The 22,186-nt window shown below is 47.3% G+C and overlaps 1 protein-coding gene across 1 annotated transcript; it reads left to right on the top strand.

Moving 5' to 3' along the window:
* The first annotated feature begins 1,233 nt into the window (after positions 1-1,233).
* Positions 1,234-21,194, top strand: nfkbie (nuclear factor of kappa light polypeptide gene enhancer in B-cells inhibitor, epsilon). The gene is made up of 6 exons (XM_056294933.1): positions 1,234-1,979; positions 6,157-6,259; positions 8,460-8,670; positions 9,215-9,303; positions 11,139-11,387; positions 20,240-21,194. Exons 1-6 carry the CDS (start codon positions 1,639-1,641, stop codon positions 20,306-20,308), a joined length of 1,062 nt encoding a protein of 353 aa, XP_056150908.1. The 5' UTR covers positions 1,234-1,638; the 3' UTR covers positions 20,309-21,194.
* Positions 21,195-22,186: the final 992 nt, after the last annotated feature.

Raw genomic sequence — 22,186 nt, 5'->3', positions numbered from 1 at the left:
CTCATAACGTCCCCATTACCTTCCACCACATCCCCGCTATCTGTAACAGATGTGTCCGTTTTTAACATGTTCCACATCCCACAACATAACCAAAACATCGACCGCTCCGTTGCATTGTGGGTAATATGTGAAGAGCCTCGGGGCAGAAACACTCTAGTAGAATTCGCCACAGTATAGTGGTTTTTGATGAGGACCCGGTCCAGTGTGCTCTAGATGTTTGTTTGTTTTTTTTTTGCATTTTCACAAACAGAATAAAGGTTTCACAAATCTGAAAGTGGGGTTCAGACAGCGTTCAGGCTTTACCTCGAAATGTCCGAGACGCTTTCACAACAGCGCTAAGAGGCGCGGAAGAAACGGAGGAGCGGTCCCTCGGCGCTGTGAGTTAAAGTTTCCCTTAAGTTTCCCCCCTTAACTGCCGGATCGGAAGCTGCGAATCGGAAGCTGGACCACGGCGTTGTCGTTATTACCGCGATTGTTCTAGACTTGCCGGTAAGTTCGCTACGACTCGTCACACCGCTTTCATCCCTTACTCGTGTCATTGTCATCCGCCTCTGCACGTGTAGGGCTGTGACAGAGGACATTCGCTGAACAGGGTGAGGGTTTCCTCCCCAGAAGTCGGGAGAAGGAAACATCATGTCCGTTGTTTTCCGCAGTTTGCTCTCAAGACCGGTTGTCAAAATAAGAGACCATGCCCCACTTCGGCTCGACAAGAGGGCGCGCCGCAGGCTGCAGGGCCCGGCTAGGCGGACAGCTCTGAGAGGACTCTTGTGGTTGTAATGTGTATAAACGGAGAAGTTTTTTGTTTTGCTTTTGTTTCTGCACGCTGGCACACTGTCAGCGCAGCGTCCGCAGCGTATAACGCGGCCACGGACGCTGCGCTGAACTGTAAGCGGCGAGAGGGGGGGGGACGGGTCCTATAAAATGAAACAAACTCCACGTAACGATGTCTGACTTACGACGACAGCAGCTATTCTTGGCGGCAGTAAAGGTGCCGATCACACATCAGCGTTTGAGTCGAGACGACGTTGTTGGCGAGTGCGCGCGCACACTCGCGCACCCCCCCCACCACCACACACACACACTCACGCCCCCCCCCCCACACACACACACACAGCGCTGGCCTCTCCACATAGGGAAACTCGAAAAGCATGCCACGCCCTTTGGGGATTCCCCATGTAAAAAAAAGCGCTTCAGCTTTTCCCTTATCGTCTTTCATTGCTCACATGCCTTTCAGCCATGCAGGGTGAGCTCCGCGCGAGCTCGTGATGGTGCCGAGCGTCTAGAGCACGGGGAAGAATCAGAGGTCGGTTTTATTATCGTTATTTAGTATCCTCATTATCACCGCTCCATGGACGTCCGCGGTCGCTAAAGTTTGGTATGGCTTTACCACGTGTTTTTGGATGACCTATGAAAACGGATAGCTCGTCGTGAGGCTTGTCGGAAAGGAGAACAGCGCGGTGGCAGGACACCGGTCCTCAACCGCGTCCGCAGAGCAGTCGCGTTCTCCTCAGGTGGGACTCCCTTCGAGGCGTGCGCACGTCGGCGAGTGGCCCCGGCGGGTATCCGCGTTTGAACAACAACAACAACAACTTTTTTTGTTTTCTTTTGTTTTTTTTTTTGGGTCCCGAAGGCCCAACCATGGCCAGCGGTGGTTGTAAAAAAGACGATGCTGGACTGGAGGACAGCCGAGCGGACTCCGGCATTGACTCGTACAGGTCCATCCTGAAGGAGGACCCTCTGGGCAGCAGCAAGGCCGCCGGCAGGGAGCCGCCGAGCGAGCCCGGCGACGGCAAGCTCGCCGCCGCCGCCGACGAGCGCCTGGACTCGGCGTACGGCTCGTCGTCCCTCACCGTGGAGAGCTTGTCGGAGCTGGTGGGAGACTGCAGCATATCCAGAGCGGAGGGCGAGCAGCCGCACAACGCGCGGCTCAGCGAGGAGGAGGAGAAGTTGCTGACCACTATCACCGATGATGGAGACACGTATGTTTGTTTCTAAACCTTATTCCTTATTTCCTGAATTTCATCAGCTTTTGGGGGTTGTTGTGTTTTTTTGTTGTTGTTTTTTTTCCGTCCTTTCCCCGGGAAGCCGACTGATGTGTGGACTCGACCCGTACGTCCTTGTTAATGGAGCCCATTATAAAAAATGAAGTACCCCCAACTTCCAAATGAGCGACGTAACCCGTCGTGACAGGCTGTTGGTGTGTGTTGGTGTGTGTGTGTGTGTTGGGGGGGGGGAGTCCAGACAAGGCGAGCTATCTCTAGTGCATGAGTCGACCTGTTTTACGAATAACAAGCTGCAAAAGTGGAACAAGGGGAGCAGAAAAGTCCAGAAACGTGTTCCGCCGTCCACCCTTTGCGCAAGTGTTTCGTGCTGGTTCGCGCACGTTGGCTCTCGCTTCTCAGGGGGAGCACGAAATCCACCATTGAACCCCCCCCCCCCCCCGGAGCTGCTCCAGCTGCAGCCTGCTGTGTCAGAGTTCACGCATCCGTAATCCGGTCTCCGGAGGCTCGGGGCTGCGTGTGTGTGTGAACGCATGGCGTTTTTGCGTTTGACAGACGAGCCGACTTTTGTCCGTCAAAACACAACTGCGACGCACATTTGGTCGCCGCGTTGCTCGCTTAAGGGCAGTGCGACGCCACTTGAGGAGAGACGAGACCAGTCAAATTGCAGACGTCGGCCCATGGACGTGGATGAGGCCGTCTCAAGTCGGAAAGCAGAAGTGAAACGGAGAGGGCCTGGACTTCCCCGACACACACGCGCGCGCGCACTCGCACGCGCGCTCACACACGCACTCACACGCAAAGCACATGCTGGGAGGCAGCAATGTCATGTTCATGATCCGCTGGCGTGCTACGAAGGGCTGGATTTTTATGTTTTTTTTGTGCTCTTTTTCCACCCGCCGCTGCAGAACGTGGATCTTTAGCCCGGCAAGCCTTCGTCATTAGTTCACCGGCGCAACAGAGGGAAGCGAGGAGGATAGATAGATAAATAACTAATGACTGGCTATCTGCCCATCTAACTTGTGGAGCAGATAAGCTCGCCAGCCGCAGCAGTTTAGTTTCCAGCCGTTAGACTTGTGTGTGAGCTGTTATTTATTTCCCATCTTGAGGCCATGAGACCGGAGGCCACTTTCTTTGTGTAGCCCACACAAGCGCCCACGGCTGTTGTGCTGCAGAGGTTTCAACGTGGCCCGCTGACACCTTCCTCTGTGACCCACTCATCTCCCCCCCCCCCCCCCCCGTGGCCTTTCCACGACCTTCTCGCCATCAAAAACCGGTGTGACTGTGAGTCTAGACTGATCTAGTCGCACTATAATTGCCTTGTTGTCACTGCGGCCTCCTTTCTTTGTTTCCGCCGTCTCTTGTTTGGTGCCGCCCAGTTTCAATTCTCTAGTAGTTTACCTGGCAAGAGAAACGCCTGAAACACAATACGCCACGTCACACCGACTGCGCGAGACGGTGGCACCAGCACTCCGCTTCTCCTCGCGGGACGCCGAAGTACTTTCTCATTCAGCGCTTGCTGAAACCAGGAAGTCCCCGTTGATGAGGCCCGAGTCTGGCTGCAGGAGGGCCGAGCTGACAAGGGCACGTGTCTGGTTTGTACTCATTTGAATCTGGATCAGTGATCTTACTGAAATAACCACCCCCCCCCACACACACACACGCGCACACACACACGCACACGCACCAACTGTCAAGAAGCCAGCGAGTGACGTTATCTTTGCAACCCACCTGACAATCGCGTGGCGTTTTGGATGACCTCATCATCACCCCATCTGTTGATTTAAAGCGAACACCTGACGACACGTGGTGTTCCTCACACGCGAGCAACGTCCTCCTGGAGGAACTGTCACCGGTGACAAAAGCTGCACTTTTAACGCGTCATTGGTTCGACGTCGAGGACGTCACGCGGCGCGCCTCGCTGCATCACACCAGAGGCGTCATCTGCCGCACTTTTTGTCTCCTGCAACAACAAAAGTCACAAATCTTTTCAGACAGCATTGTGTACATTATATGTAGTTCAGCCGTACTTGCAATGAGACGTCTACCTGTCATATAATTGTTTTCTGCTGTTGCAGGTTGAGGGGGGGGGGCTTAAAATGGGCATTTCTCACTTACTGTGGGAATTTAATTAAAATGTGGCTAACGTTGTGCTTTCTAGATGACCCAAGGTGCTGCTAAACTAGGTTCACCTGACATGCACTCGTTATGATGTGGATACGTTGCATGCCGGGAACAGGTGAATCTGCTCATGGCTGGGCCCTGTTTTCAGTCAGGTTTGACAAGCGTCTGCTCAAGGAGAAAATGTAAAATATAACAGGGAAATCCCTACGCTTATCCTGCGCTCTTACCTATTTGCAAACTAAATAATTATTCTGAGCGCGGCGCCATCGTGCCCGGTGTGCGGCTGCTTGGCGCGCCCCACATGTTTAACATACGAAACATCTTTTAATTTCCACAAATATGGAGGGAGGAAATTATTTTTTTTCCTCTCATGCCTTTTTGCAGTGTATCACAGTTAACACTATGGTGTCGTATGTCGTACATCGAATTCAGTTTATGTTTGCTATCCTCAACCCGCCAGACGTCACCGTGTGACGCAATCAAAACATGATTATTTCCTTTCAGAGACGAGCTTGGGTTTAATCTGTAGACCATCGTCTGGAAAACGGAGCGATAAAGAATTAATTACGCACATGAAAACACTGAAATATAGCGGGGGGCCCCAACAAATTGCATGCAAGAATGCATTTTTGCAGAAAACTTCGGATAAAACATCCCAACATGTGTCGCTGGCATGGGCCTTGAAAAGCAGCTGGCTAGTGGAAGCTCTGCATGGCGGAGCCTTGGGTTAGCGTTTGAGCCTTCGTGGTTTGTCTTGTGCAGGGGTGTAATGCTGAACGGGCCTACCGGGCCTGGGCCTCTGCATGCAGTCGCTGTTATTGACTTTGCATTTCTTCGTCGCGTACTCAGAAAGGGCTTAGTCATTCATGTCAATAACGGAGCCCCAACGAGTCCTGCAGAAAAACTGCCGGAAGCTGCAGGTGAACGTGTATGTCTTAGTTCATGTGCTGACGGTGTTCACTGTGTGCAAATCCTGTTGAGATACAGGTGAATTTAGTGTGTGTGTGTGTGTGTGTGGGAGGGGAGTGGGTGGGAGGCTTTTACACACCAGAGCCCAGGGGCCCATGTTCTCATAATCCGCCTGTGGTCTTACGTACTGTCCTCTGAAATAGCCAGCACCTGTCTCATTATCATACAAGCAGGGAGTACATGCCTTGGTCCCTACAAAGCAACACACACACACACACATACATTTGCTTTGTTGTAGTAGTAGTAGTAGATTATAGTTTCTATTAAGTAACACTGATGGGTAAACTGATATATGTATATATATATATATATATATATAGAGAGAGAGAGAGAGAGAGAGAGAGCGAGAGAGTGTCTTATTTGGGTGTGTATATATATATATAGTCTTATTTGCGTCTTACTTTCAGTCTTTAATATATCTCATTAAACTGGAGAAAATAAAGGTAGTCGTTAAGATATAAAGACTCCTAACTTGCAGCCATGTATTGGATCTGATGAGAATACGGCTGGATTAAGAAAAAAAAAAGCCTTTCCCTAAATCAGGCCTGCCGTGTGATGTTCTACATTAGTCTAAATTAAGCAATAATGCTTGTTCCATTTCCTGCTTTTTGCACACACTTTTGTGCGCCACCACTTCCCACTCAAGGTTTTGAGGTTTCAGCGTATTGTTCTTTTTTTGTGCGTTTTGCCATTCGCGACACAAGCCCGCCAGAGTTGTGGGTCTCGGTAAGCCGTTTGAAAGCGCGTCTTCGCCGAAACGTCTCGCAGGGCTGCGTATGGCTACCGAAGTTTCTCTTATTGCTCAACAGGTAACGCTTATCGCTCGGCTCAGTCAGCGCCGCAGTACCGGTTAGTTGGGGGGGGGGTGAATTCTGTGGTGAAATTATGAAACAGCATGTTTGCCTTTGTTGAAATGTAGTCCTTTTTTTTTAAATTTTTTTTTTTTTACTTCTCTAGATTGCTGCTTTTGAGACGATTGCTCAACATAGGAGAAAACAGGCGTACATGTTTTTGCAAGCACCATAGATAAGCACTGTTTTTATGTTTTGCCCCTCCTTTCCAGAATCCTGCATTTAGCAATCATCCACGAAGATGAATACTTTGCTCACCAATTGATACAGCTGTTCCCAAAAGACGTCCTGGACATCCAAAACAACTTGTACCAGGTAAGCACAATTGCAGACACTCCTCGACCTTTTTTTTTTCTTCTTCTCTACCCCGCTTCACTCCTTCCTCATAAAACTGCGGGCTGATGTTGGCAGCCATGGCACAATTCGCTGGAAGTCCAAAGGCGCCGCCGTTCTCTTCCTTGGCGCGAGAACATCGTGTCTGGGGCGTGCCGCTTGTGGGCGTTTTCCTCCGTGAACTCACGAGGGACTTTAAATGGAAACTCCCCTCCTTTACCTCCTGTAGAAACAGAGCCCTCGGAAGGAGTCGATCCTTCTTCTTTTTTTTTTTTTTTTTGGTGAGATTGCGGGCGGGGGAATATTTCCAATCTTTCGGGACTTGGACGGACGCAGGCCTCACTGGGATGCAGGGGAGGGTTGTTAAACGGAGCCGGCTGAGAGCCACTTGCGACGGAGGACACGGCTAGAGAGGGAAACCGGGACACGGCACTTTGCACTGTGACTCAGCAATGTCCTGTTCTGTCCAGTGTTTACCAAAAAGCCACCCAAAAATGAGTCCATATTTTTTGGGTGGAGTTTGTTTAGCCCAGGAAGTCGGCCTACTGACAGCGGGACATCCCACCAGAAGCTCTTGTTCTTTTCCGGATGCTTCCCCGTTTTTTTTCTCCCCGGTCGGGCGGTACGGTGGCGTAGTGGTCAGCGCTGTCGCCTCACAGCAAGAAGGTCCCGGGGTCGAACCCTGGGGTTGTCCAACCTTGGGGGTCATCCCAGGTCGTCCTCTGTGTGGAGTTTGCATGTTCTGCCCGTGTCTGCGGCGGGTTTTCTCCGGGTGCTCCGGTTTCCTCCCACCATCAAAAAGACATGCGTGTTAGGGTTAATACCCCTGTCTGTGCCCCTGACTGGGGCATGGCAAGACCAACTGGAGTTGGTCCCCACTGCCCACTGCTCCTAGCTACACAGCTAGGAGGGGTTAAATGCAGAGAAGAATTTCCCTACAACGATCATTTAAGTATATCAAAAAAAAATTGTACTCGGCCAATTACCCCACTCTTCCAGACCGTCCCGGTCGCTGCTCCGCCCCCTCTGCCGATCCAGGGAGGGCTGCAGACTACCACATGCCTCCTCCCATACATGGGGAGTCACCAGCCGCTGTTATTGACATGACTGAATAACAGCTGCCCCGACCTACCAGAGGAGGCGCTACTGCAGCGGCCAGGACACACACCCACATCCGGCTTCCCACCCGCAGACACGGCCAGTTGTGTCTGTAGGGACGCCCGACCAAGCCGGAGGTAACGCGGGGACTCGAACCAGCGATCCCCGTGTTGGTAGGCACCAGAATAGACCGCTACGTCACTCGGATGCTCTGTTCATTTCATTTCTTCTCCGTTTTTGTGAGTCTGTGTGAGCTCCCCTTTTTGTTTTAAGTGCACACTCGCTCAAACTCGCTTAACCAACTTGTTTTAAGTTATCCACTGCTCAGGATAACGCTACTTATTTCTGTTTTCCATTTTCTGTAGCCAAGCAATATATGAGTAAAATAGTCGCATATAAGCTGTATTTGAATATAAGGTGAATATAAAATGTCCTGCTGAGCAACCGAGCCATAGTGAAGATAACGCACCACGTTCAATATTCATCGCAAATTCAAGTTTAACAAATAATTACTATTCATCCCTGTGACACGAAGGATTCAAACTTCTTGTTTGGTACTGTTGTGGTGTGTGAATTTATCCCATACACAGCGTTTGATGTGGAGTGTAACTAACATCACATTATAATTACAAGGAAGCAAACCAGAGATATAAAAAAAAGCCTCTATTTTACTGACATATTACTCAACAATTACCGCTCATCATAGTTCAGTTACATCTGTTATACTCGTATATTACGTGGTTATTTCTGTGTAAACGGTAAATGGACTGCATTTGTACTTTTCTAGTCTACCGACCACTCACAGCTCTTTACAGTGTATGCCTCACAGTCACCCATTCACACACTGGCAGTGGAGGCTGCCATGCAAGGCACCAACCTGCTCATCAGGCACAGTCAGGGGCTCGGTGTCTTGCTCAAGGACACTTCGCCACACTCTCTGCAAGAGCCGGGGATCGAACCAGCGACCTCCTGTTCACTAGACGACCCGCTCTACCTCCTGAGCCATACCGGCCCATCCGTGTAATGAATGACCTGTAATACAAAGGGTTACCATCATTATTTTTAATTTTTTGGTGATCCCTAGACACCTTTGCACCTGGCCACCTACCTGAACTTGCCCAGCGTGGTGCAGGGGCTGGTGGAGAAGGGGGTCAGCCTGGAGATGCAAGACCAGGATGGGAACACCCCGCTCCATGTGGCCTGCCAGCATGGCCGGGTGAACTGTGCCGCTGAGATGACCAGAGAGGTGTCCCCCAGCAAACTGGCGCCCGTCCTAGAGACCCAGAACTGGAGAGGTGAAAGAAGGATTAACTGTTCTGTTACTTTTGTGTGTGTGTGTGTGTGCTGCAGAGCCACACGAGCCAATGATGTGATGTTGCTATTAAGAGCTTTTTCCTGTTTGTGTTTATATTGTGCTTGCAGCATTGCTCGGCTCAGTTTTTCGACAGCACGTTGGTCATTTCCATAAACGGAAAACTTTCCATTTGAGTTTTATGAATTGCATTCCTTTATCAGACATGGCTTCTATTGGCTTGAATTAATTCGAAGGTAATGGAGGGAAAGTTCGGGAATCCGTAGGAGAACTACGGCCAAATAAGGAAGAACATGGGTGTAATTTAATCATCATTTGGAATTTAAATGAGATTTGTGTGTTTGCCCAGACCCTCTCTCCATCAACAGGTAGCCAAAACACTTTGACAGTTGTGTCTGCACACAACTTAACTGCCGGCTCTCTTCCCTTACGGTCCCAGAAGTTGAGCGTGCTGATTTGTAATTCACTTTTCACCTCTGAACGAACCCGAGGATGTTGCACATGACAAACAAGATGTGTCCTTACAGGTCTTACCTGTCTTCACCTGGCTGCGTTGAACAGGCAACATCATCTCATGAAGCTCCTGATGAAAAAGGGAGCAGACCTGAATATCCAGGTTGGTACCCTCACTGTGGCTCTCCTCATCATTATGGTCCCCAAGCAATATGATGTCACGAAGGCATGCGGCACTGAGCGGTATTCTAAATATAATAACGCTGAACACAGCGACGGCCTGCTCTTTAAAGACCACATTGTCGCTGGAAGGAACGATGTCCCTGCTGCGGCAGTGTCAGTCTCTGTCTAAACAGGCGTTAAATCATCCACGATTATGACGTCAACGCTCTTTCTACGCCCGCTGGAAAGATGCTACAGAATTTGCGTTCTTATTCCACGCACACAAACTTTAGGAGCCGGGAACAACGTATTGTCATTTCTACCATGTACTTGCGTACACAAAAGAAACGAAATTTCATTTCACCCAGCCCACAGCAGTGCTACACAAAAGATAAAAACACACATCCAAAAATGACACCACCAAAAACATACAAAAACAGATAGAACAAAGAAAAAAAAAAAACAAAACACACAAACGGTGAACGACGCCGTCCAAAAAATTCCCCTGCCCGGGAGAATGATCGCCAGCCAGGGTGGCTGTCGGGACTGCCGGTCTGCATGGGCTAGCAGTTAGCTTAGCCTGCCCCGCTTCCGCGTCCTGTCAGACCGCCCTCGGTGCTTCCTCCTCGGGTGCAGCTCCAGGCAGGGCCGCGGTCCCCAGGCCCACCGGATGCAGACCAAGCTCTCTCAGCCGATCCAATGCCAGCTCTCTCAGCCATTAAATGAAAAAAAAATGAAAAAAATAATCAAAGATCAAAATAAAAACTTCACATGATTACACACACTTAGACATGGACAAAGCCTCTGCGTGAAGCTGCTGCAAACGTGAGTTTGCGCCGCCATCTTCCCGCACCTGAAACTACTATATATCTGCATGTCTGAGAGCAATATATAAATGCTAAGATAGCATTGGAGAATATTGGAAAATGTATGTACTGCTTAAAAAAGAATTATATATATATAATATACATATGTAGCGTTTTTTTCCAGAAACCATCAATGGTGTAGATAAAAGTGCTCAACAAATGAGGAGTGGAATGTTAAGAGTATTAAGGCTCTGGATCTGGATCTGGCTGACGGCAACGGCAATATGAGTTTTAGGCAGGGACCACCATGTTATATTTCGAAAAAGTTAAGATGCCAGGCTGAGTATGGTACAGTAGAAAAGAATATTAATCTTAAAGAAAAAATATATATACACACACACACACTGTATTTTTGACTTGTCTATGAATCTGTTTGCCCCAGTGTGCTGCACGTGGTCCATTACTGTGCAAGTATTTATAATCGCACTCGTCCCTTTTTTTAAACTATGTTTACAGCTCCTGCTATGTTGTGTTCCTCTATAAATTTGCTGCACCTGTGCAAACCCCTGATAGTGATACGGGCTGAGCTCAGGGGTTCCTGCTGGATTCACAGAGACATAATTAGATTGGGGATATGATTAGGCTATGCTGGCGAGTCCTGATGTATGCTAGCTTTTCCTGGGATTGCCCAGAGCCAAGCCTCTGAGTCCCGCAGGGGCAAGGCCCAGTCGGTCTATCATGGGCTATTGGTGACAGTGGAAGGAGACGGGTCCAGCTAACCCCTCACCTACCCTAGACATGCCTCAGAGTTTAAATCACAGGCCAAAGATATCACTGGGCCTCATTTTACAGACTAATTTATTGTACTATAATAACAGCAACAGTAAAAACACTTAATGCGTCTTCTCACAATGACAACTTTGATAGCACTTTGCAGAAGCAACCTTTAAAGTGCGAAAGAAACAAGTTTGAGAATTGAACCAAAAAGCAAAATGATTAAAAATGCAACATCCATCCTGTGCCCTATCAGGAGGGTACGAGCGGGAAGACGGCTCTTCACCTCGCCGTGGAGCTCCACGACATCCCTGCAGTGATTCTGCTGCTTGACAACGGAGTCAACATGGATGCTGCCATGTTTAACGGCTGCACGCCCCTGCATCTGGCGGTGGGACGCCAGGACGCCACGGCCGCCGACCTCCTCTGCAAGTTCGGCGCTGACAAGATGCTGCGAAACATGGAGGACGAAACGGCTCTGGATCTGGCTGACGGCAACGGCGACGTGAGTTTTAGGCAGGGACCACCATGTTATATTTTGATAAACTTAAGATGCCGGGGCTGAGTGTGGTACAGTAGAAAAGAATTAACATTGTCACAGTTGGCACGGCATCCATACACTCGCTGGCATATCGTTTACAGTACGGTGAGTTGCACAGCATTGTTTGTTTGTTTGTTTTTTGAGCCGTCCCGGTTGCTACTCCACCCCCTCTCTGCCGATCCGGAGGTAACACGGGGATTTGACCCGACGATCCCGTGTTGGTAGGCAGCGGAATAGACCGCTACGCCACCCGGACGCCGCGAGCATCGCTTTTTAAGTCTCCTTGAGTGCCGTAAGGTAGCAGCATGTTGCACAGGGGTGAGGGACAATGTCTTTCTACCTACGTAGTGCGTCGAGTCCAAGCCCGAGCATCAGCAAACATCCACCCTGCTGAGGAATCCTTGAACAAGACATTGAACCCCGTGTCTGGGTAGTGTAGCCGTCTATTCCGTTGCATACCAACACGGGGATCGCTGGTTCGAATCCCCGTGTTACCTCCGGCTTGATCCGGTGTCCATACAGACACAATTGGCCGCGTCTGCGGGTGGGAAGCCGGATGTGGGTATGTGTCCTGGTCGCTGCACTAGCGCCTCCTCTGGTCGGTCAGGGCGCCTGTTGGCGGGGGGGGGGGGGGGGACTGGGAGGAATAGCGTGATCCTCCCACGCGCTACGTCCCCCTGAGAAAACTCCTCACTGTCAGGTGACAAGTGGCTGGCGACTCCACGTTTATCGCAGGAGGCATGTGGTAGTCTGCAGCCCTCCTCGGATTGGCAGACGGGGTGGAGCAACAACTGGGACAGCTTGAAAAATAGGTTAATTGGCCAAGTACAATTAGAAAATGGAGGAAAATGTAAAAAAAAAAATACTTTTTGGAGATCTATAAAGTACTTCACATGACTATGCATGCATCTGCAGACGCATACATTATTATTTTGCTCATTCCTTTTTATCTGCATAGAAAAATGCATAGAAAACCCATAGACAGTGTTCCGCCCTGCGGGGTTTGGTAGACGTTTCTAGTGGGACACTTTTCAGGGACGGACCAGCAGATTCTAAACGGCGTGGTTACAGTTTAGCGTCGACTCCACTACGAGCCTCGGTTAATCCATGTCTGTGAGTACTGACATGTTCAAGATTGTGAATTATGACATTATAATCTTATCTAACTTTAGGTAATTTTGGTTGGTGTGTTTCATCTCGTTTGTATCATATTTTTGGCGATAGCATGTCATGTTGACTGGCTAATGTAGGCTATATGTATGGCGATACGTACTCGGTTATATGTTGCCATGTATCTGTTTACCCATCCATCCATTATCTGCGCCGCTTACCCTGCTCTCAGGGTCGCGGGGATGCTGGAGCCTGTTCCAGCAGTCATTGGGCGGCAGGCGGGGAGACACCCTGGACAGGCCGCCAGGCCATCACAGGGTGTAAAATTGTGTGGAAAACAGAGTAATATAGCATTATTTCTGTCGGATGTGTCATTTCATTTTATATGTATGTATTTTATATACATGTTAATATGCGTAGTACAATACAGATGTGTGTTAAGCTCAAGACACAACGAATAGTATATTTTTGTAATGTTTATTTTCTGTTGATTGCCTTTGCAGTCTTACAAAAAATTACAAAGGAAATAAGAAGTTCTCGTTCCGTTGAAGAGAAGAAATAAAGCTGAGGAGAAGAGAGAGGAAAAGATAAAACATCAATCCTCAACAACAAGCAATGCTTCGGCATCATTTCCTTTAGTGTTAATTATCTGTCTAGCAGTACAAAGCTGTAAACGTGGTGTGAGGGCAGAATAGTAAGAAGACGGTAACATGTCGGGTTAATTATGGAGCAGCTCAACTTCCACACTGTATTCATCGCTACTTACCCATGTCTCTCCATGGCAAGATGGAACTGGAAAAAGCAGAAGACACACATCAGTCTCTGGAGACTAGATCCAAGTGTGCAGGCTCCAGGTCATCGGGATGCACAAGTACATCGTCAGCAAGCGCGGCTGCGGTCAAGGCACGGGCAAAAGCTGAAGCTGCCCATATACAAGCTTCCTTTGCTAAGAAAGAAGCAAAGATGATGGTCGAAGAAGCAGCATTAAAAGCAAAAATGCACATTCTACAGAAAGAAAAAGATGCAGCAGAAGCAGCCATATTTGTGGCTGCCATGGAAAATCTAGAAATAAAGAGTCTCATCATGACATCGACCTACCATTCACTCCACTCAATGCTGAACAACGAACAAGCAAGTATGTACAGTAGCACAGTCACTGTGTAGAGTCAGAGCAGATGTCTATGTCCACAGGGCTGCTTGGTACTCCTGCACAGACAGCAGCAGAGAGCTGCAGTCCAGACATATGTAACCCCAGAGATGGGAACAAAGATACTGACCTGCACTATGCTCCCAAGGATGTTAACTTCCGGCCATCAGTGAGTACTATACAATATGCACGGGCACATTCCTCCTAGGAAAAAAAAAAAAGAAAAAGAGACAAACAGAGCCGTATGCAAATTTAACTCACCTGAGCCAGCCTACACCAGTCCAAAAGTGGGAACCTGACAACTGTCCAAGAGAGACAGCAGCAATACCAGACTTTGCAAAATACTTAATGCGACGAGAGATGATCACATCTCTCTTACAAAAGTTTGATGACCACCCAGAGAATTACTGGGTGTGGAAATCTTCCTTTCATGGTGTCATCGGTGAATTGGCCTTAACTCCCAAGAGAAGAGCTAGACCTCTTGACTAAATGGCTTGGACCGGAGTCTGCGGAACATGCCAGAAGAATTCGAGCCATACACAGCCACAATACAGCCGCAGGGCTAAGCATGGTTTGGCAAAGACTAGAGGAGACATATGGATCTCTGGAGGCAGTCGAACATTCACTTCTAAAGAGAATCGAAGAATTTCCCAAAATTTCAAATAGAGACAATGTGAAGCTAAGCGCGCTTGGAGACCTCTTACTTGAGCTTGAATATGCAAAAGCAGGATACCTACCTGGTTTAACATACCTCGATACATCACGTGGAGTGAATCCAATTGTAGTGAATTGGATTCATTGGGAATCCAGGTGAATCCAAACTCCCATTCAGTCTCCAAGAAAAGTGGATCAACCAAGGATCAGAGTACAAAGAGGATAACCACATCTCCTTTCCACCTTTTCACGGTTTGTGCGCTGCCAAGCCAAAACAAGAAATGACCCCAGCTTCATAATCTCACAAGCTAACAACTCCAGTCTCAATAAAGCAGAAAGACCCTCAAAATACACCAACAAAGTACCAGTGTCTGTGAAAAGGACTGAAGTGTTCTCTGAACCAACGGTGGCTCCTACTGGCTATGCTCAAAATAGGGCTGAAGAACCAGACCGACAGTGCCCCATACACAACAAGCCTCATGCGCTGAGGAAGTGTCGCACTTTCCAAAGTAAGCCTATGGAAGAGCGGAAAACTTACCTTAAAGAGAGAAATATCTGCTTCAGGTGCTGTGGGTCAACGAACCGTAGAGCAAAAGACTGTGACAAAGAAGTTATGTGCCGAGAATGTGGTAGCAACAGACACACGTCTGCACTACATCCAGGTCCAGCACCATGGGCCTCAGGAGTCTCTGCAGCTACAGAAAAGCAAGACGAGGAGGAAGATCCACATGAGACTCCTCCTGCCATAACATCAAAGTGCACAGAGATCTGTGGGATAAATGCCAGTGCCAAATCATGCTGCAAAATATGTCTAGTGAAAGTTTACCCTGCAGATCATCCAGAAAAGGCTATTCAGACGTATGCAGTGTTAGACGACCAGAGCAATCGGTCACTTGCACGCTCTGAAATCTTCGAGCTGTTCAACCTCAGCAAAAAGGCAACTCCCTACACATTAAAGACCTGCTCTGGCGTTACAGAAACTTCAGGAAGGAGAGCAGTAAACTTTGTTGTGGAATCCAATGATGATGGGAAGACCCAGCTCAAATTGCTGACACTTGCAGAATGTGAAATGATTCCAGACGACAGAGCAGAAATCCCCACATTGGAAATAGCCTGTTACTTCCCTCATTTGAAGCCTGTTGCAGATAAAATACCAATGCTTAAAAAAAATGCTCAGATTCTCGTCCTGCTAGGAAGAGACATCTTAAGAGTCCACAAAGTACGACAACAGTACAATGGAGCCCACAACGACCCCTACGCACAGCGTCTTGACCTTGGGTGGGTCATTGTAGGCAACGTTTGTCTGGACAGAGCTCACAAACCACCTAATGTCTGTGTATACAAAACACATACGTTGATGAATGGATGCACATCCATGTTGAGTCCCTGCCCTAACAAAATCCAAGTCAAAGAGACGGTTAATACAAAAACATCTTACCATCAAAATATCATGGGGGATACACTCCAAGGCGAGGAGACAGAAAAACTTGGAGCCACAGTATTCGACAGAACCCCTGACGATGAAAAAACAGCTGTCCATCGAAGGTCAAACCTTCTTGGATATCATGGACGGAGAAGTTTTCGTGGATAATGCAAACAACTGGGTAGCGCCTCTCCCGTTCTGCACACCCCGTCGCTGTCTTCCTAACAACTGGGAGCTAGCCATGAGACGACTCCAATCCCTGCATTGCACACTGAATAGACGCCCAGACATGAGAGACCACTTTCTTGAGTTCATAAAAAAGGTATTTGAAAATGATCAAGCAGAACCAGCACCAGAATTAGAGGAACATCAAGAACAGTGGCACTATGTCACCACAGAACATAATCCAGCGGACCATGTCACAAGGCCTGTAACTGCAACTCTCCTTAGAACCACCAACTGGTTCTCAGGCCCTGGATTCTTGAAACGCACTTGTGAGCCTCCTCAAAGTAACAGCTTTGATCTTGTCAATCCAGATCTCGATGTTGAAGTTCGGTCCCAAGTTGCCGTTTCCTACACCAAAGCTACAGAAGATCAGTTCAGCTCGACACGTTTTGAACAGTTTTCTAGCTGGAAGAGACTACTACAAGCCATAACAAAACTCATCCATGTCACAAGAACATTCTCCAAAACTCGCAAAGATGATGCCGTTGATACATGGTGGCAAGCTAAAACAGTTGTCATTCGTTGTGTCCAGCAAGAAGCTTTCAAGAAAGAGTTCAAGTGTTTGAAAAATGGAATTCAGATTCCCATGAGAAAGTTAAATCCTTTCATCGACGAGGAAGGCCTTCTTAGAATTGGAGGTCGCCTTACCTATGCTGACTTACCAAGAGATGAGTGGCATCCTCTAATACTTTCAAAGACCCATCACATTGCAACCCTCATGGTGAGACATTACCATGAAGAAGTAGTTCATCAAGGTCGCCACTTCACTGAGGGAGCCATCCGGTCAGCGGGTGTGTGGATAGTAGGAGGCAAACAGCTGGTTTCCAGTGTGAGCCACCACTGTCTGACCTGTGAAAAAATTAAGGGGAAGGTTACTAGAACAGAAAATGGCAGAACTACCGGCCGACAGACTTACCTCAGAACCTATTTTTACCCATGTAGGATTAGACGTCTTCGGGCCGTGGAGCGTTGTCACTCGCCGCACTTGTGGAGGTTGTGCTGAAAGCAAATGATGGGCAGTGTTATTCATGTGCATGAGCACAAGAGCTACACACATTGAAGTGTTAGAATCAATGTCCACTTCAAGCTTCATAAATGCCTTATTGATGATTCTTTACTGTCTGGGGACCTTCCAAACAGCTCTGCTCTGATAGAGGCACAAATTTTGTTGGAGCATGTAAAGAATTAAATTTCAACACTGATGATCCAGAACTGACAAGCTACCTTGACAACCAGGGCTGCACCTGGACTTTCACCCCCCCCCATTCCTCCCACATGGGAGGTTGTTGGGAAAGACTGATAGGAGTTGCACGTCGTATTCTAGATGGAATGTTGCTGCACTCTGACGGGCCGTCTCACGCACAAAGTGTTGACCACATTGATGGCAGAAATCATAGCCATTTTGAATGCCAGACCACTGATTCCAGTGTCAACTGACCCGGAGGTGCCTACTATTTTGACACCTGCGGTGATCCTTACTCAGAAGATAAATTCAGTGTGAGCTCCTTCAGGTGACTTCAGTCAAAAGGAGCTTCACAAAAATCAGTGGAAACAAGTCCAATGTCTAGCAGACAGCTTTTGGAAGCGATGGAGACAGGAGTACCTGGTGACTCTACAGAAACGCTGGAAGTGGATAGATGACAAGCCAAACATCCAAGTTGATGACATAGTCCTTATGAAAGACAGTCAGGCTAAACACAATGAGTGGCCTGTTGGACTTGTTGTGAAAACCTTACCTGGCAAAGATAACAAAAGTTCGCAAGGTTTAAATGAAAATCGTGAGACAAGGAAGACAGAAAACTTACCTGAGACCTGTCTCAGAACTGATCTTCCTTCTGTCTAAGGACCCTTAGTTGATGGACATTCTGAGGTAGAACAACATATGGTTTGTAAATGATAACATTGGTTATTGTGCTTTGATAATTGATTTTGGTTAATTAATGCTCAAAACAGTCAAAGTAATGGTAATGGTAGTGGTATACCAGGATACCAGGCGAGGAGTGTTCCACCCTGCGGGGTTTGGTAGACGTTTCTAGTGGGACACTTTTCAGGGACGGACCAACAGATTCTAAACAGCATGGTTACAGTTTAGAGTTGACTCCACTACAAGCCTTGGTTAAATCGTTGTCTGTAAGTACTGACATGTTCAAGATTGTGAATTACGATATTATAATCTTATCTAACTTTAGGTAATTTTGGTTGGTAAATTTCATCTCGTTTGTATCATATTTTTGGTGATAGCTTGTCATGTTAACTGGCTAATGTAGGCTATGTGTATGGCGATATGTACTCGGTTATATGTTGCCATGTATCTTTTTAGATAGTGTAAAATTGTGTGGAAGACAGTAATATTGCATTTACTGTTGATGTGTCATTTCATTTTATATGTATATTTTATATACATGTTAATATGTGTAGTACAATACAGACGTGTGTTAAGCTCAAGGTACAACAAACAGTTGTGTCTTGAGCTTCTGAAGACTCAGGGGAAGCCCCACCCATATCCCTGGCAGAGGTTTCTGAGGTAGTTAAAAAGCTCCTCGGTGGCAAGGTGCCGGGTGTGGATGAGATTCGCTCTGAGATGCTGAAGGCTCTGGACATTGTTGGGCTGTCTTGGTTGACACGCCTCTTCAGTGTCACGTGGAGGTCGGGGACAGTACCTGTGGAGTGGCAGACTGGGGTGGTGGTTCCCATATTCAAAAAGGGGGACCGGAGGGTGTGCTCCAATTATCGGGGCATCACATTGCTCAGCCTCCCTGGGAAAGTCTACTCTAGGTTGCTCGAAAGGAGGCTCTGACTGGCTGTCGAACCTCGGATCCAGGAGGAACAATGCGGATTCCGTTCTGGCCGTGGAACAACGGACCAACTCCTTACCCTGCTGAGGGGGGCATGGGAGTTTGACCAGCCAGTCTACATGTGTTTTGTGGACTTGGAGAAGGCTTACGACAGTGTACCCCGGGGCACTCTGTGGGGGGTACTGCGGGAGTATGGGGTGCCGGGGCAGTTGCTACAAGCCATCCGGTCCTTGTATAACCAAAGTGAGAGCTGGGTCCGCATTCTTGGCACAAAGTCAAACATGTTTTCGGTGGGTGTCGGACTCCGCCAAGGTTGTCCCTTGTCTCCGATTCTGTTTGTGATATTCATGGACAGGATCTCAAGGCGCAGCCAAGGTGAGGACTGTGTCCATTTTGGGAAGCTCAGAATTGCATCTCTGCTCTTCGCAGATGATGTGGTTTTGTTGGCTTCATCAGAACGCGACCTCCGGCGCGCACTGGGGCGGTTTGCAGTTGAGTGTGAAATGGTTGGGATGAGAGTCAGCACCTCCAAGTCTGAGGCATGGCTCTCTACCGGAAAATGGTGGATTGCTCCCTCCTGGTTGGGGATGAGTTGTTGCCTCAAGTGAAAGAGTTCAAGTATTTCGGGGTCTTGTGCACAAGTGAGGGTAGGATGGAGTGGGAGATTGACAGGAGGATTTTTGCAGCATCAGCAGTAATACGGACGTTGTACCGGACCGTTTTGGTGAAGAGGGAGCTGACCCGGAAGGCAAAGCTCTCAATTTACCAGTCAATCTTTGTTCCAACCCTCACCTATGGTCATGAGCTTTAGATAATGACCAAAAGGGTGAAATCGCAGATACAAGCGGCTCGGACATCCGGAGGAAGCTTGGAGTAGAGCCGCTGCTCCTTCGCATCGAAAGGAGACAGTTGAGATGGTTTGGGCATCTGATTAGGATGCCTCCTGGGTGCCTGCCTTAGGAGGTTTACCCGGCACGGCCAACTGGGAGGAGACCCCGGGGAAGACCCAGAACTTGCTGGAGGGACTGCATATCCAATCTGGCCTGGGAACGCCTTGGGATCCCCCAGGAGGAGCTGGAGGGCGTTGCTGGGGAGAGGGACGTCTGGAGTGCCCTACTTAGCTTGCTGCCACCGTGACCCGACTCTGGAAAAGTGGCTGATGATGAATGAATGAACAACAAACAGTATATTTTTGTAATGTTTATTTTCTGTTGATTGCCTTTGCAGTCTTACAACAAAGGAAATAAGAAGTTCTTGTTGAAGAGAAGAAATAAAGCTGAGGAGAAAAGAGAGGAAAAGATAGAACATCAATCCTCAGCAACAAGCAATGCTTCAGCATCATTTCCTTAAGTGTTAACTATCTGTCTAGCTGTACAAAGCTGTAAACGTGGTGTGAGGGCAGAATAGACAGTCTTTCAACAGTGTGACGTTGACTTTCTAACAATATCTTTTTGCCTTTCAGATTCTTGCTCTGTTTCCATTTGATGACATCCAGATTTCCGGGAGGTCAGTGGTTGGTGTGAAGTTTTGAGGCCGCTGACTCACAGGTTGAACTGTAAACTCAGATGTGTTTGGACTGGAGCATCGCTGTAGCTGGAACTTTTAAAAGAAATGCTTTGTTTCTGTTGCAGTTGTTATCATACAGTTCCTCATTTGTATTTTTTTTTTGACCCATATTGGTTATTTATGTTTTTTTCAGGCAACTATAGCCTACTCCAACTGAATTATATAAAAAGGTACAAAAGCAAATATAGTTCTGCTTTATCAATTCTTTTCCTTGACAATGGTAAAAATCAATATTTCTAAGTTATTTACTAAAAAAATTTTTTTTGCTTTTGTTCCTCACATCGTTGGAAGGAGTGCAATTAGCAGAAATAACCGGCTCATTTAAAAGTGCAAAAAGTTCCCGTTTTTAAAGTTTTCAGAGTGTGAAATTTTCTTTTATGAATATCTACCTCTTCACATTAATTATAGTTAATGATGGAACTCTAACTCACTTGCCTCTGTTTCCATGGCTTTTTTTACATTACTGACAAATGTGGGTTTTCAGTGTGGCCAATTAGATTGCTTTCGAAGGATGTATTCAGAGGCTGGGAAAAAAAAAAGAAGCTGAGCAATGGCAATTTTTCATTTATTATGAGGAAAAAAAATGTTTTCAAAAATAACTCACTTATCCCACAAACAAAATATGTGCCAAACCAGCAACTTAGAAATTCCTCTTTGATTATTGGTTTTGTGTTTTAATGTTTAGAGGCGCATCGTGATGCTGCAGCAGCTCTGTAGTGTGGCAACACGTTTCTGCAATATTTCACAGTCCTTCCCTGCAGTTGGGCTGGGCTTGTAATTTAACTCGCCTGTATGAATAATATAAGCAGTTCCAAGCTTATCTTTTGTTTTGTAATAAAAAGAATAAATTATCATAAAAAAAAAATTTCGTCCATTTTTGGATATTTGGGGAAATTGTGGGCTCTTTTCACAGACACCAGTACGCTGTATGACAATATCGTGCTTTGCTGAGAGTCCTGCGTTTGACGTGCTTTTTTAAAAAAAATTTTTTTTTAAAGGATTCCATCCACACGGACATACAAACTCTATCATTGTGTCAAGTCTTACTCGTAGATGAAGTGATATTTTTATGCTAATTGTGTTTTTATTCTTGCACAAAATTTGTGCACCTATGATTTTGCTTCTTAAATCCACACTAATGATGTGCAGCCGCTTGCATGGCTCTGAACGGAGGCACTCTGCTGCTGAATCAGCATCTGCAATAAAGTTACCCCAGTTAATTTTGAAAACACTAAGGAGCAGACTGCATGACAAAGACTCTTTGATGAATACAACCCTATTCTTTCCCTGGTTTCCTGTCAGCTGCTCTGGTGAGGTCTATGTTTTGTTTTCCTGTTACAGGGTTCTTCCTGATAGTCTCTGTAGTACAATGAGTTTGGAACGCCTGGAAATTCCACTCACTGGGTTCACTCGCTCGCCCTTGCTCTCTCTCTCTCTCCCTCCCTCCCTGTGTGTGTGCGTGCGTGCGTGCGCGCGTGTGTGTGTGTGTTCTGAGATCTCTCCTGTTCCCTCATTTTTTTCCCTCAGTCCTCAGCACAGGCCCAAGGCAAGAAAGACTGAATAATAAAGGAGCTTTTCAGCGGGCAAGAGATCAATGTCTTGCTCATGGTTCGTGTTCATCAAGGGATATTTTTATACTGGATTAATTCTTACCTGTATTTGCAAGATTCTTTACTCTTTTTTTTTCATACTGCAAAACAAACTACTCACAGTTTGGTTTTCTTTTTGTGCTGCAATGAGAATAAAGCAGCAGATTTAAAAATGTTAACGCTTTTTTTTTTGGGTTGAAGTTAGAGTAACTAAACCACTAAGCTCTGCTGTATGAAACCGTAGTTGCTTCCCT

Source organism: Lampris incognitus, chromosome 15 (genome assembly GCF_029633865.1).
Source record: "Lampris incognitus isolate fLamInc1 chromosome 15, fLamInc1.hap2, whole genome shotgun sequence".
Lineage (NCBI taxonomy): Eukaryota > Metazoa > Chordata > Actinopteri > Lampriformes > Lampridae > Lampris > Lampris incognitus.
Note: the sequence above shows the minus strand (reverse complement) of the source record. Positions and strands in the feature narration are given on the sequence as shown.

What these genes read in the sequence shown, in the direction of transcription:
- nfkbie (XM_056294933.1), top strand. Translation starts at nt 1,639, where the DNA reads ATGGCCAGCGGTGGTTGTAAAAAAGACGATGCTGGACTGGAGGACAGC. An exon ending in ATCACCGATGATGGAGACAC is followed by an intron (nt 1,980 to 6,156) that starts GTATGTTTGTTT and finishes CCTCCTTTCCAG; the next exon opens with AATCCTGCATTTAGCAATCA. An exon ending in AGAGACCCAGAACTGGAGAG is followed by an intron (nt 8,671 to 9,214) that starts GTGAAAGAAGGA and finishes GTGTCCTTACAG; the next exon opens with GTCTTACCTGTCTTCACCTG.